This window comes from Choloepus didactylus, chromosome 2 (genome assembly GCF_015220235.1).
Source record: "Choloepus didactylus isolate mChoDid1 chromosome 2, mChoDid1.pri, whole genome shotgun sequence".
Lineage (NCBI taxonomy): Eukaryota > Metazoa > Chordata > Mammalia > Pilosa > Megalonychidae > Choloepus > Choloepus didactylus.
Genome location: NC_051308.1, coordinates 215,700,383 through 215,715,217, shown reverse-complemented (window position 1 = coordinate 215,715,217; position 14,835 = coordinate 215,700,383). Strand labels below are relative to the sequence as shown.

The following is a 14,835-nucleotide window of genomic DNA, read 5'->3' as shown; positions in this document are numbered from 1 at the left end:
CTGACAACCTTCCATGTGATTGTTGCTGAGGGGCAGGGCAGGGAGAGTGGGACTTGTTGATAGAGAGACGTCTGGACAAGGGAGGGAGGCAGAAAGCCGGGACGAGGAGAGAGGGCAGGGCAGAGGAAGAGAAGAGAGAGAATGGAAGGAAAGAGGAAAGAAAGATCAGGAACGGACCTTGTTTCATGCACAGCCCTGACGACTTGGGAACTTGCCAGGACCTTTCCACGCTAGCCAATGTGTGTGGGCCACATTTACTGGGTGTTTCCTATGGGTGGGACACTGTGCTGAGCTTCACACATGGGTTACCTCACCAAGTGCTCACAGCCACCCTGTGAGGTGGGTGCTCTGCTGCCCACTTCACAGGAGCAACCCTGAAGCTGCAAGGGCTGACACAAAATAAGTTGTGCCCAGCAGGATTCAATCCAAGTTCTGTTTGGCTAGAGTCTGCTTTTCCCTGGCATCACTCCCTGCCTTCAATTCTGTCATCGTGGTGAAGTTACCTGCAGGGCTAAGGTTCTGGAATAGTCGTATTGGTTGTTAGAGTATTTACACACTCCCATATCTTTGGTTTGCAGCTCTTCCCAAGCTTCCCAGGGTGCCCTGGTGATCCAACCCCTGCTCCAGGGTCCCCTGGGCCTCAGCAGGATATAGCAACTAAAGGGTTAATGCATGGCACATCAGAAGCCTCTGGAACTACATATGTAGCCTGTGCCCATTCTGATTGGCTGTCAAAGGCAGTGAATATTCACATGGCTCATGCACAAAGAACATTACCAGGAAGGTGTGCTTCTTGCTCGGAGCATTCCACAGACATTGTTTTCGGGACGTAACTGCACCCTCTGAGCAGGTTGTCAGAGAAGGAACATGCCTTCACGGGGCCTGCCTCCTCCCTGGCCTGGCGCTGGGTCTGTCACCAGTTGTACAGCCTAAGCCGGAGCAGCTGAGCTCCAGTCTTGGTGCTCTTTTGCTCTTTTCATTTCTCTCACCTCTTCTCCCTCTTCACCCTCAGCATTCATGGGGGCAGAATGCTTTGCAGTCTCCAGAATGCTCCATATAGGGCACCTCATCTGCCCCTCCCAGGACCCCACTGGGTAGGCATAGCCCATGGCTCTAAACCGGGTGGCCATGGTTCTGGGGGTGCCAGGGAGGAAGGTGCCTGCTTGCCAAGGCTGCTGGTGGGGTAGGCTGGGGTCCCAAACCAGGCTGGCAAGGTTGTTATCCTCATTTCCCCACTGGAGAGGAGTAAGCAACCTGGATCCCAGAGCCCATAGGACCATAGGGTCCCAGCAGGATGGTGCCAGCCATGAAGTGTCTAGTTGGGGGCCCAGGGGTCTGAATGTAGGTAAATGCCAATGTTTAGGTCCAAGGAGATCCTTACGATCAGTGCAGGGAACAATCAACTGGATGGCAAACAACTGATGCCATCTGGAAAGCAGGGTCTGGTCCAGAGGCCGTGATCTGGTCAGGGAGCTGTGCCAGCCAGGGTGGACATGGGTACCCAGGAGGCCATGGTACAGAATCCAGGATCCAGGGGCCCAGCCAGGCTGACAGAGCTATAGAAATAATAGCTGACACTTGCATCACCCTTATTCTGTGACTGACACTGTCCGAAGCACTTTGTACCTTCACCTTGAGGTGGGCTCTGTAATATTCCTGTTAATCAGTGAAGAGACTGGACTACCGAGATGCTGAGGCACCTGTCTAGGGTCATGCAGCTGGGAAGTGACCAAGCCAGGGTGTGAGGTCGGTTTGTCCACTTGGGAGCCCCTTCTCTCACTCCACCACTCTCAATGAGGCAACAAGGAAGCTGCACGGTGCTCCTGGGGCTTCCCGGGGCTCAACCCAAGCCCTCTGCACTCTGTGCTTAGAGCTGCTGGCTCATCCCTGACTCCTTTGCTACTGTGCAGAATTCCCCAGTGAACCACCTCTGAGTCTTATTGCTTCAGGTCCTAGACACAACAGGCAGGAGGGGCTGAAATTAAGGCTCAGTGTGGCTGTGACTTGCCTCAGCTCACATAGCAATAGGTAGTATTGAGAGAGGACCCAGGGAACCAGATTCCCAGAACTGTGCTCTTTGTACAACACCCCACAGGTGGTGGTTTAGAAACCTTTTGCAAGTCCACTACTTGCTCGAACATCTTCTCTCTTGGGGAAACAGATTGCTCCTACCTCAAAATGGTTTTCATCAGGTCACACATCCCTCCCCTTTCCCTGGGGCCTGGGGTGATCTGTGGAGTGACTCCTTGGAGAGCTGGCACTAAAGTTGTCTGTTTTTCTTACCTGTTTACAGAGCTCTGGATCTCAGCCATGGCAAAGATGAGATCTCCCTGTTGGTGGAGCAGGAGTTCTTGAGCCTCACCAAGGAGAACCACATCCTGGTCAAAGAGAGCTCTGGTGAACTGAAGGCACCCGGCAGCTCCCTTGAGGGGCCAAGAGAGCCGGGTCCCTGCATTCTTAGACCATCACTGGTGGCAGGCAGTGGTCAACGCCCAGGAGCCTCTGTCATTATAGGTGACAAGCTTCTGGAGCAGAAGGTGGCTGTGTCTGTTATTGGCAGCCGGAAGGACTGTGATTCTGCCATGTCTACTGTCACAGGCATCCTGCGCGCTGCCAAGGTCAAGAATGTAAAAGGGACAGAGGATGGGAGCCACAGCTTGGGTGCCTCTAACTCTGAGATCAGCAATCTCCTGGCCCAGTTCCCGCTGAAGTCCACCGAAATGTCCAAGGCCCCTAACAACAAGATGGTTTTGGAGGAGACAAGGGTCATCAAGGACTTCCTGCAGAACAGCATGTTCAGTGGCTCTGGATCCAGGGAGCCAGCAGGGCTTAGCCCGTTCTTGCTGCTGCCGCCCGCACCTCCTCTGGCAACCCCCAACAAGCTCCCTGAGCTCCCTGCTCAGAAAAGGCAGCTCCCCGTGTTTGCCAAGATCTGCTCCAAGCCTGAAGCTGACACTGCCATAGAGGGACACCATTTGGTGGGTAAGTGGGGCTGGGAGCAGGGACAGAGTGGGCCTGCCTGGAGGAAGTCCTTACCAGGAAGTTAATCAGGGCTGCGGCAAGCGCATGAAGCATCTTTGTGCAAGTCAGGAAAAGGACACAGCCTCTATGTGCCTCCTTTGTTGGATGCCCATGTACAGGGCATGGTTTGTATAACCATGCACAGAGGCCCAGATCCCAACATGCTCTTAGAAGAGGAATAAGCACCATTTGCTAACTGCTTAGTGTTTGAATCCACCAGGTATCAAGAGTGCATTGGAGGAAGTGTTTACCCCAGCAGGATCTAGGGTAAAACCACAGCATGGGGGCTTTAGGAAGCATAGGGGAGAAATTTTATTGGTAGCTGGGGTAATTTGCTTCCACTGGGGGCCCATGGAGACACCTGTTCTGGCAATGAGGCCTGGTCCTCTGTGTCTGGGGCAGGGGGATGGATGGCTAAATTCAACAGGTGCCATTCATAGTGTTGGCCCCTGGATTTGTTCCTTGGTACATCAGGGCTTAGAAAAGTGCATTCCCATTCACTGATTGAGGCATCCTTATCCTTCCCAGGAAATCCAGCCACCTCCCAGATTCCCCCACCCTAGCGGTAGGATTCTGCATTTTGTGACAGTTCTGATCCAGCCGCTTGTATGTACTGGTTGGTTCAAAGAAGACAGGCTGAAGGCAGTGCCATTTGCCTACAGTCAACGGGAGGCAGATCATATTTATATCCACCCAAAGAAAAATTATCCCCATGCTGTGTGCCTGATGGATAACTGTGAGATGCCTGAAATGGGGAAGACCCAAATCAGTATCCCCAAGAAAATAGGAGCGAGGTTACCCAAGAGAATGGTCTGTTCTGGAGCATTGTAGGAGGGTTGAGGGATTAGCGATGTGAACAGGAAGCCAGAATCTGGTCCTGGGAAGATCTCTAGGAGTCAGAGGCTCTTTACGGATGGGCTGTGGGTTTGAGAGGATTGGACTCTGCCTGGAGGGAGAGTGCCTTCCTCCCACCACCTTCTCCAGGAGGAACATCTGGGCACCCCTCTCTCTGATGGGGCTGCTGGGTCCGAGGCAGTCCTGCCCCGTCCACCCTCCCCACCATTTGTGCATATCAGTGTGTACAAGTGTGTGTGAAAGGGAACTTTGCAGCTGTGAGTGCATTTGTTAGAGAAGACTACCGGTATGGCTGCACCTGAGTGTGTCTGTGTCTGTGCATGTGCCTGTCATGTGTGTGCTGTTGTGCACAGGCAAGTGTGCCAAAGGACATTTTTGTGCGTCTGTGTACGCAGATGTTGGAAGAAGGTGCTTTGTGGATGAGTGAGCAGGCAGGCAAGTTTAAGGCAACCCCAGGTAAGTGTGTGAGAGAATCTCTGCAGGTGTGTGGGCCCCTGGGGAAATGGCTATTACTAGTTGGCATTGTTATTTCAGCACACTGACTGGGGGCTAAACTCAGCAACCAGAGGAATTCTTGGAAGAGACTCCAGGGAGACATTTTGCTAAAAATGTTATTTTCTCCTAAACTGGCTCAGGCTAGAGTAGCTCTTTGCTTTGATGGGATGATGCTAGGAGGGTGGGCCTCCATCCACTCCCATCATCCAGACTCAACCACTCAGGCTGCTGGACTAGGGTGCAGACAAGAGCTGGTGGGATCAGGTCCACTCCCCCTAGATAACACCTGGGCACAGGTCCCCTGATCAGGCTGCTCACAGAGTCATCCTAGATGCCTACTGCATGCCCAGGATGGTGCACAGCCATTCAGGAGCATAGCTGGGTTTCCCAGCCAAATTCTTTCGAGACCTTCAAGCATCTCCATGCTGGGGAAGGAGTGAAGAGGCTGGGAAAACAAGGTCCTCTTCCCTGCTTCAATCAGAGCAACGCCTTAACAATCATATATATATATAAAATTATAATTATATAAAATTTTATATAATAAATAATTGTTATGTACATAAATAATACATGATTTATATATAAATATATATAGTTTTAATAATTATATTTATCATTTCATTCACAATTAATTTTGTTTGAAGAAACAGTTCTGTTGCTAATACAGAAATACTTGTGGAAACCCATTGCTGTGGAGGACCCCATGATGGTCCAAGTGTCCTCACTCTAGGGGAGCACTCACTCTATTTGGAGAAACACCTGAATCTGGTGCTGATCATCTCTCCTCTATGCTCCGGCCATAGCCAGTGGCTCACTATGTTCTTTCATGCTTCCATGACGTTGCCCAGTTTTCCTGTGCCTGATGGGCTTTCCTCCTCTAGAGCCTTAGACGTAAAGCCTTGCTGAAGTCCTGCTTCCTCCTGGAAGCTTTTCTGACCCTCTCAGATAGAAGCAGTCTCAGCTACCCTCTTCTCCTGTGGTGTCCCTCTGTCACCTCATGATCTCCATCTGCCTTGTCCTGGAGCTATTTCTGGGTATGTCTCTCTCCTCCTCTTGTTGTGAGCCCCTGCTGGGCAGAGTCTGGCTCTGACTCATCATAGTGTCCCCGGCACTCAGGTCAGGGCCCGGAATGGAAGAGTGAGCTCCAGTGAACACTGGCTGACTTTCCTGTGAGCAAGAAAACAAGAGTGGAGCGCATGACAGGGGGCCAAACTGTGTGGCTCAGACTATGTGTGTGTTCTGTAGAAATGTGTCTACCCCACTAAGCCATATGCTTCTTTAAGGCACAAACTGTGTCCTAGTCATCTTTGCATACCCATTGTCCAGCAAAAGGCCTGGCACTGTGGATAGTAGGAAGGAGGGAAAAGAGGAAAGAAAGGAGGGAGGGAAGGATGAGAGAAGAAAGAAAGGAAGAAAAGAAAGAAGGGAGGGAAGGAGAGAAGGAGGGAAGAGAAGAAAAAGGAGGAAGGAAGGAAGGGAGGGAAGGAGAAAGGAAGTAAAGAAAGAAAAAAGGTAACTGAAAGGAAGTTTGAATGGAAGGAAGAAAGAAAGATAGATGGAAGAATGAGTGGGTGGAATGAATGAATGAAGAAAAGAAAGAATGAAGGAAGGAAGGGAAGTTTGGAAGGATGGATGATGTGTGTACGTATGTATGTATGTATTATGTATTAAAGGGGAACAGCAGCATGAGCCGTGATCAGGGAAGGACTGAGGGGAGAGGAGACTGGGTTTGGGAGGAGGGAGGGGAGAAAATTCCAGAGTGGTCTGAGCCTGAGTGTGTGCTATGGAGTATCCATCACTTACTCCACAGGAAGTTGCCCACATCCAGCACTTGGCCTTCCAGGGGCATTGACTCAGTTCTCTCCTGCTCTAGAACAGAACCCTGGCGCCAAGGAGCTGACCAAGTCTCGAGAGAGCCTCTTCCTCAGTCAGTGGCCCCAGAGCCGGAAGGACACCTGTGGTGAGGAGGGTTGCAGTGACCCAGTGGGTACCATGTCCATGACCCTACCAACCAAGAAGACTGCATGGCCGGCCAAGAAGAACCTGCCTTATGAGTTCCTCGGGGCCACCAAGAACCCAAGTGGGCAGCTGAGGCTTCGCAGCAAAGTGGAGGTGGACGGGCTGGAGCTGAAACGTAAGCTGACCCTACATAGGGTGTGGAAAGGGATGGAGTCCAGAAATCCTCATAGACCCCAAGGGTGGCTCTGCCACCAAATGGTTGTCTCATCCAAGGAAAAGTCACTGTCTTTCTCTTCATGTCAGTTTTTAAACCTATAAAATGGGGGAAATGACATTCTCCTTAAGTCTCTTATTGAGAATAATATTAGTAGAGAAAGTAGTTGACTTTCAAGTGCTAAATGGGCATTATTTAAATATAATTTTTGAATACAGCCCTAGCCAGGCATATATCATATCCTTTCAAGTTGCCCAAGCCAACGAAAAATTCATTGCTTTAGATTATTTTTTAAAATAATGTGTTTATTTTTAATTGTGGTAGAATGCGCATAGCATAAAATTTTTTAAACCATTTTAAGTGGGGCAATTCTTTGACATTAAATATACTGACAATATTGTGTAACTCTCACCACTATCTGTTTCCAGACTATTTTCATCATTCCAAACCCAGACTCATGCTCATTTAACAGTAACTCCCCATTCCTGCCCCCTCACTCCCACCCCTGGTAGCCATTCTTCTGCTTTCTGTCTCTGTGGCATCAACTTGATGTCTGCAGAATCCATCTGTGTTGTAGCATGCACCAGCACCTCACTTCACTTCTTTTTATGGCTGAATAATATTCCATTGTATGGATAAACCATATTTTGTTTACCTATTTATCTGTTGATGGACTCTAGGGTTGCTTCCATCTTTTGGCTCTTGTGAATAACGCTGCGATGAACATCATTGTACAAATATCTTTCTGAGTCCCTGCTTTCAATTCTTTTGGTTAGATACCTAGAGTGGAATTGCTGGGTCACATGGTAATGCTATGATTAACTTTCTGAGGAACTTTCAAGCTGTTTTCCACAAAGTCTGCATCATTTTACATTCCCACCAGCAATGTACAAATGTTCTTATTTCTATGCATTTGCTAAAACTTATTTTCAATCTTTTTTTAATAATAGCCATCCTAGTGATGGTGAAGTGGTATCTCATTATAGTTTTAATTTGCAATTCTCTAATTTCTCTAATGACTACTGAAGTTGTGCATTTTTTCACATACTTATTGGCTATTTAAGGAAATTGGAGAAATGTCTATTCAAAATCACTGCCCGTTTTTTAATTGTGTTGTCTTTTTGTTGTTGAGTTGTAGGCATTCTTTATATATTCTGGATATTAAACCATTATCAGATATATGGCTTCCAAATAGTTTCTCCTATTCTGTAGGTTGTCTTTTCACTTTCTTGATAATGCCCTTTGATTCACAAAAGTTTTAATTTTGATGAAATCTATTTAAATTACTGTTTTAATTACTGTAGACTTGTATAAGATTTGAAATCAGGCAGTGTGAGTCTTCCAACTTTCTTCTTTTTCAAGATTGTTTTGGCTATTTGAAGCCCATTGCTATTCCACGTGAATTTGAGGATCAGCTTTTTCACTTCTGCAAAGAAGGCTGCTGGAATTTTGATAGGGATTGCATTGAATTTATAAATTGCTTTAGACAGTATTGGCATTTTATTAATATATGAACGTGTGATGTCTTTCCAATTATTTAGGTCTTATTTAATTTTCTTTCAGCTATGTTTGGTAATTTTTGGTACACAAGTCTTTCACCTCCTTGGTTAAATTTATTTCTAGGTATTTTATTCCTTTAGATGCTACTGTAAATGAAATTGTTTTCTTCATTTCTGTTTCAGGTTGTTCACTACTGGTATACAGAAACCTGATTTCTGGTTGTTTATCTTGTATCATGCAACTTTGCTGAATTTGTTGATTAGTTCTAGGAGTTCCTTGTGGATTCTTTGGGATTTTCTGTATGTGGGATCAATCATGTAATCTGTGAGTAGGGGTAATTTGATTTCTGCCTCAACAATTTTGATGCCTTTTCTTTCTTTCTCTTTCCTGATTGCTCTGGACAGCATTTCAAGTAAAACATTGAATAACATTGGTCACAGCAGGCATCCTTGTTTTGTTGCTGATCTTAGGGGAAAGGTTTCAATCTTTCACCACTGAGTATGATATTTGCTGTGGGTTTTTCATAAAAGCTCTTTATTATGTTGAGAAAGTTCCCTTCTATTCCTACTTTTCTGAGTTTTTATCATGAAAGGATGTTGGATTTTGTCAAATCCCTTTTCTGCATCAGTTAAGATGATCACTTATTTTTTTTTTCCTTCATTCTGTTAATGTGGAATATAATATTGGTTGATTTTCTTAATGTTGAACTATCCCTCCATTCCTGGAATAAATCCCGCTTAGTCATGGAATATCCTTTTAATATACTGTTGTATTCAGTTTTCCACTATTTTGTTGAGGATTTTTGCATCTGTATTCATCATGGATATTGGTCTGTAACTTCCTTTTCTTGGAAATTGCTGTCTTTGTCTGGTTTGGTATCAGGGTAATGCAGGCTTCATGGAATGAGTTAGGAAATGATCCCTCCTCTTCTATTTTTTGAAAGTGTTTGAGAGAAGGATTGGTGTTAAATCTTTAATTTTTTGCTAGGATTCAGCAGTGAAACCATCCAGTTCTGCCCTTTTCTTTGTTGGAAGTTTTAAAATTACTGATTCAATCTTTTTACTTGTCATAGGTCTGTTGAGATTTTCTATTTCTTCTTGCATCAGATTAGGTAATCTGTATGTTTCTAGGAATTTTTCCATTTCATCCAGGTTCGCTAATTTGCTGGCATATAATTGTTTATGGTACCCTCTTATAATCCTTTTTATTTCTTAAAGTCAGCACTAATATACCCACTTTCATTCCTGATTTCAATTATTCGTTTTCTTACTTTTTTTCTTTGTTAGTCTGGCTAAATCACTGTTGATTTTATTGATCTTTTTAAAAACTTTTTTTGGTTTGTTGATGCTCTTTATAGTTTTTGTAGTCTCTATTTTATTTATCTCTGCTCTAGTTTTTACTGTTTCCTTCCTTCTACTAGCTTTGGGTTTAGTTTGCTCTTCTTGTTCTAGTTTGTTTAGGTGTGAAGTTGGGTTATTGATTTGAGATATTTCTTCTTTCTTAATGTAGGCATTTAGAGCTAGAAATTTCCCTCTGAGCACTGCATTTGTTGTGTTTTCATTTTCATTCATATCATTATATTTCCTAATTTCCCTTGAGATTTCTTTGACCCATTGGTTTTTTAATCGCATTTGATTTAATTTCTATATAGTTTAAAATTTCTAAGTTTCTTTCTGATAATAATTTCTAGCTTTATTCCATGTGGTCCAAGAAAATACTTTGTATGATTTCAATATTTTGAAATTTATTAAGATTTTATTTGTGGCCTAACATATATTCTATTCTAGAAAATGTTTCATGTGCACTTGAGAAGAGTGTGTACTCAGTTGGGTCGAGTGTTTTATATTATGTCCATTAAGTTTAACTGATTAATAGTGTTGTTCAAGTCCCCTATCACCTTATTGTTCTTCTGTTTAGATGTTCTACCAATGGTTGAAAGTGGTGTACTGAAGTGAAAACTATTATTTTAGAATTATCTATTTCTCCCTTCAATTCTGTCTATTTTTGCTTCATATACTTTGGGGCTCTGTTGCAAGGTGCATATGTGTTTCTAATTGATGTATGTTCTTGCTGGATTGAATCTTTTACTAATGTATAATATCCATCTTTGTCTCTTGTAATCTTTTTTGACTTAAAGTCTATTTTGTCTGACAGGAATATAGCTACTCCAGCTCTGTTTTGATTTGCTGTTTGCATGGAGTCTTTTTTCCAGCATTTTACATTCAGCCTCTTTGTATCTTTGTACCTATAGTGAGTATCTTATAGACAGTTTATAGATGGATCCTGCTTTTCCACTGAATCTGCCAACCTCTGCCTTTTAACAAGGGAGTTTAATCCATTGGCATTTAAGGTAATAACTGAAAAGGAAGGATTTGCTTCTACCATTTAGGTATTTGTTTTCTGTATGTCTTGTATATTTTTTGTTCCTCAATTACTCTATTAAGGTCTTTTTTGTATTTAGTTGCATTTTTGTAGTGTACTGTTCTGATTCCCTTCTTTTTTCCTTTTCTCTATATTTGTTATTTTCTTAGCAGTTACGTTTGTAATTACAATTAACATCTTTAACTAATAACAACATAGTTCAACTAGTACCAACCTAGTTTCAGTAGTAAACATAATCTCTACTCCTACATGTCTCTATCCCCTCCTTTATATTATTATCGTTTCAGATTACATCTTTATACATTCTATGCATTAATAGATTTTAAATGTTACTTTACACATTTGCGTCTTAAGTCAGTTACAAACAAAAGCAGTTACAAACAAAAAGTACAATAATTCAGGACTTTATATTTACCTATGTAGTTACTTACCAGTGTTCTTTATTTCTTCTTATGGCTTTGAATTACTGTCTATTGTCCTTTTATTTCAGCTGGAAGTTCTCCCTTTAGCATTTCTTGTAGGGCACATCTTCTGGTAATGAATTCTTTCAGTTTTGTTTATCTATAAATATCTTAATTTATCCTTCATTTTTGAAAGATAATTTGGCAGATATGGAATTCTTGATTGACAGGTTTTTTTTTTCTTTGAGGACTTTAAATATGTTATCTCTCTGTCTTCTAGTCTTCATGGTTTCTGGTGAGAAATCCACTATTAATCTTCTTGGGGATCCCTTGTACATGACAAGTCACTACTCTCTTGCTGCTTTCAAAATCTTCTCCTTGTCTTTGGAGTTTGACAATTTCACTGTAATGTGTTTTGATGTAGGTCTCAAAGAGTCTATCCTGCTTTGAGTTCGTTGAGCCTCCTGGATGTTTATAGTCATGTCTTTCATCTGGTTTGGGAAGTTTTGGGCCATTATTTCTTCAAATAGTTTTTTGGCCCCTTTCTCTCTCTCTTGTCCTACTGGGACCCCTATGATGCATATGTTGGTATGCCTGATGGTTCCCTCAGGCTCTGTTCATTTTTTTTTTTTTTTTTTTTTCGTTCTTTTTTCTTTCTGTTCCTCACACTGGATAGCTTCAATTGTCTTGTCTTCAAGTTTGCTGATCCTTGCTTCTCCCTCCTCAACTCTTTTTGAATTCATTTCATTTATTGTACCTTTAGCCCCAGAATTTCTGTTTGGTTCCTGTTTATAATTTCTATCCCTTCTATTGTTTGTAAAATGTTTCCCTAATTTCTTTTAGTTCTTAGTTATATGGTTTCCCTTAGCTCATTGAACATATATAAAACTGTTAATTTAAAGTCTTTGAGTAATAATTCTGATGTATGAGCTTCCTCACTTACGGTTTTTGTCAAATCCTCTTTCCTGTGAGTGAGTCATATCTTCCCATTTCTTTGCAAGCTTTGTAATTTCTTTGTTGAGAACTGCGCATCCTGAGTATTATGTTATTATGATTCTGGAAATCTAGTTCTCCTCCTCTTCTGGGACTACAAATTTTTTGTTGTCGTTATTTTTTTGTTTTGTTGAGAGCTGGAGCCATCAGTCTGTGACTTTTCCCAACAGTTTTTGCTCTCAAATGAAGAATGAAAGAGAAAAGAGAAAGAATAGGTACTGCCTCTTTAAGACTCCTCTGCCACTTTTGCCTGAGAAGGGTTGGAACAATGGCCACTCTCAGAGCTGCCCCCCAGCAATCTGGAGTAGCTGATCAAAAGCAGTGATCAGAGATCACAGCATACACTACAGACTTGGAGGACTAGGCCCATAGGACCCTCTCTGATACCAGGAACGTGGGTTGCAGTCCCCATGCTGCCTGTCACACAGTCAGAGGGTGGGGAGTAACCACATGCAGGTTGAAACTCACTCATTCACTGCACTTTACCAGCTACTTTGTCTGGCTCTTCTCTGCTTGCTGCACAGCTTTCTCCTAGACTCCAGAGTTTCAAAATAGTTAATTCAGGCCATTCCTACCAGTTCAATAGCTGTTTCAGTGGAGGGACTGTTTCCTGGAGCCTCCTACTCTGCCATCTTCCCACAGTCCTCTCTGCTTTAGACTATGTTAAGATTCAGATTATTACACTGTTTTCTCTCTCTTGTCCTCCTTCAAGTGCCTGTTTCAGTCAAACTTCCCTTCCTAAAAAGAGATACCAATAAAGGGGAAACTGAGGACCTTTTCTGGTTCTATAAGCCCATAGAGAATTAAGAGAATCCACAATTCATATCCTGAAACAATTCAACAAAATCTCATCCATTCAGGCTAGTTTTGGTCATGCCAATCTGAATTTTATAATGTTTTTAAAAGATGACTTTAAAAAATTGTTTCCACCTAGATACAACAACCTGTGTTGCCAAATATATGTCCTTAGGGGGCCTGCTTTAATAATTTGATAAGGATGAATTTCAGTGTCATAGCAATTGTTCGTATAAAACTGTATTTTTCTGAAGCATTTAAAAGAATTTGATTCTGCAGGTAGGTGAAATATAGCCCTAGCCCTCAGCTTTATTTTATTCCTTTGCTAAACTGCCTCCTTTACTAGTGAATGATAGAAATAGAAGCTCCAGGCCATATAGAATGCTGGGATTGTCACCCATTCCAAATTGGCAGGTGGGAAGTAATGATATTTTCCTAGAGTTGGAAACTCACCAGAACTTTGAAGGGCTCTCTTATAGCTTAAAGAAACTGACCTCTGAGCATGTTAAGTCCTGAGGCAGTTGTGGTGCTGAAGCGATGTGGCTTCTACCTACCTCTGTTCCTAAAATCTCTACCTTCTCCTGTGACTTGCAGTTAACCCATCAGTGACAGTTGCTGACAAGAACAACGTCAAGTACACAGGGAATGTCTTCACCCCACGCTTTGCCACGGCCTTGACCTCAGCCACCCCGAACCAGCCACTGTGGCTGAACCTCAACTACCCACCTCTGCCGGTGTTCACAAATCATTCCACCTTCCCACAGTATCAGGTGAGCGCAGAGGACTGGGCCTGGCTCTGCATGTGGCCGTTCAGGTGGGTTCCAGGCATTAAGGGGTGTGACTTGCAGGGAGCCTGTTTCACAAAGACCTACAAACAACCTTCAACTTCATTTCTACACTTGAGAGGCTTCATTGGAGCTACAGTAGAGAACTATCCACTTGTCAATTATCTTCTCCATTGTGGGCACATCACACTGACCATTTGGGCTACACACATGTATGTAAATGTATACTTATAATACACTTATACACATACGTATTTCTCATTTCCCTTTGCCTGAATTCTAGTTTACCCTGTCCTGTGTATTCCAGAGCTGCTTTGCCAGTTTTTGGTCAAATGCTTTGTGCAAAATTTCTTGTGGGCCCCCAGGACATGATGATGCCTTAGTCCTTGTTTTCTACCTGCCTCCTGTGACTTCTTTTACAGTTGAATGACCATACATCCTGGATTACTTGGGACAGTCCCGGTTTAAGTATTTGTCCCAGCATAATTATCAATAGCGTCTCCCTTCACTCTCACGTGTGGATGATAAATTAAATCACTGCCTTATTTACACCATGTTTGAGCAGTTGCAGCTTGCACCAGCGAAGGCAGCTTAGCACACATTCTTGGTGCTGGGCTCGGAGCTAAAAGGAATTTAGGGCCCAGACACAAAGGGATGATGAAACACTTGTAGTGGGATTGGAAATTTCACTCCAAGAATTTATTTATGCAGGGAAAATGTAGTTTCTTTGTTTATTTCACTTAATATCCCTCAGGAGCTGCTGCCCACTGGGTAGAAGGAGGGAGAAATCAAATAAATGTCTACTCTGCTTTAAACCTTAGTTCAATCCAGTAATTTAAATAGTCCCTTCAGGTAAGGTTCAGTTTCTCCAGGAAAGACATTCGTGTCTGAGAATTCTCAGTCTTCTCTTCCTCTCCCTGGCTCCTCTCCAGAACGGCCTGTGGGCAGTTGGGGAAGGGTGGGTCCAGGTCCTGGGGAACCCACCACCCCAACCTGGGCTGGCAAAGCCTGGAGAGGGGACATGGAGAAACGTGTCTGACTTTTGGCTTGTCCAGCCTCCATGCCCCTCCCCTCCCATCACCCCTGGGTCCCTAGGTCATTTGCTCCTTTACAGCAGAGCAGTGAGCTTTATGGCTTAGCTCTTCTGTGAGGAAGGGCTATCTTCTTTACACCATTTAAAGGCTTTCAGAGCTGGTCCCCAGGCTTGGCCCCTGAATCTTAAGTGGAAGCTAAAGGAATTTAGCCAGTCTCTCTGTCTCCACCAACGGTTTTGTTCTCAAGTCTTTTTTGTTTGTTTGCTAGAGAGAACAAGTGCCCTATGTTTCCCCCCCCTGGGGCAGAAAGCCTCACGGCCCACTGTTGAAGTGAGAGGTTGTAATGAAACCTCAGGTTAGGGGAAAATTAAATATGTCAGTTTCCTGTTTGTGCTATATTA

At 43.5% G+C, this 14,835-nt stretch overlaps 1 protein-coding gene across 2 annotated transcripts in view; it reads left to right on the top strand.

Annotated features, from left to right (window-relative positions):
• Positions 1-14,835, top strand: part of C2H1orf94 (chromosome 2 C1orf94 homolog) — a 44,523-nt gene that overhangs the window by 16,472 nt on the left and 13,216 nt on the right. For both annotated transcript variants that reach the window (XM_037827791.1, XM_037827790.1), the window contains exons 2-4: positions 2,294-2,982; positions 6,245-6,505; positions 13,210-13,385. In XM_037827791.1, the coding sequence (XP_037683719.1) occupies positions 2,294-2,982; positions 6,245-6,505; positions 13,210-13,385 (1,126 nt within the window). The remainder of the gene's footprint in view (positions 1-2,293; positions 2,983-6,244; positions 6,506-13,209; positions 13,386-14,835) is intronic.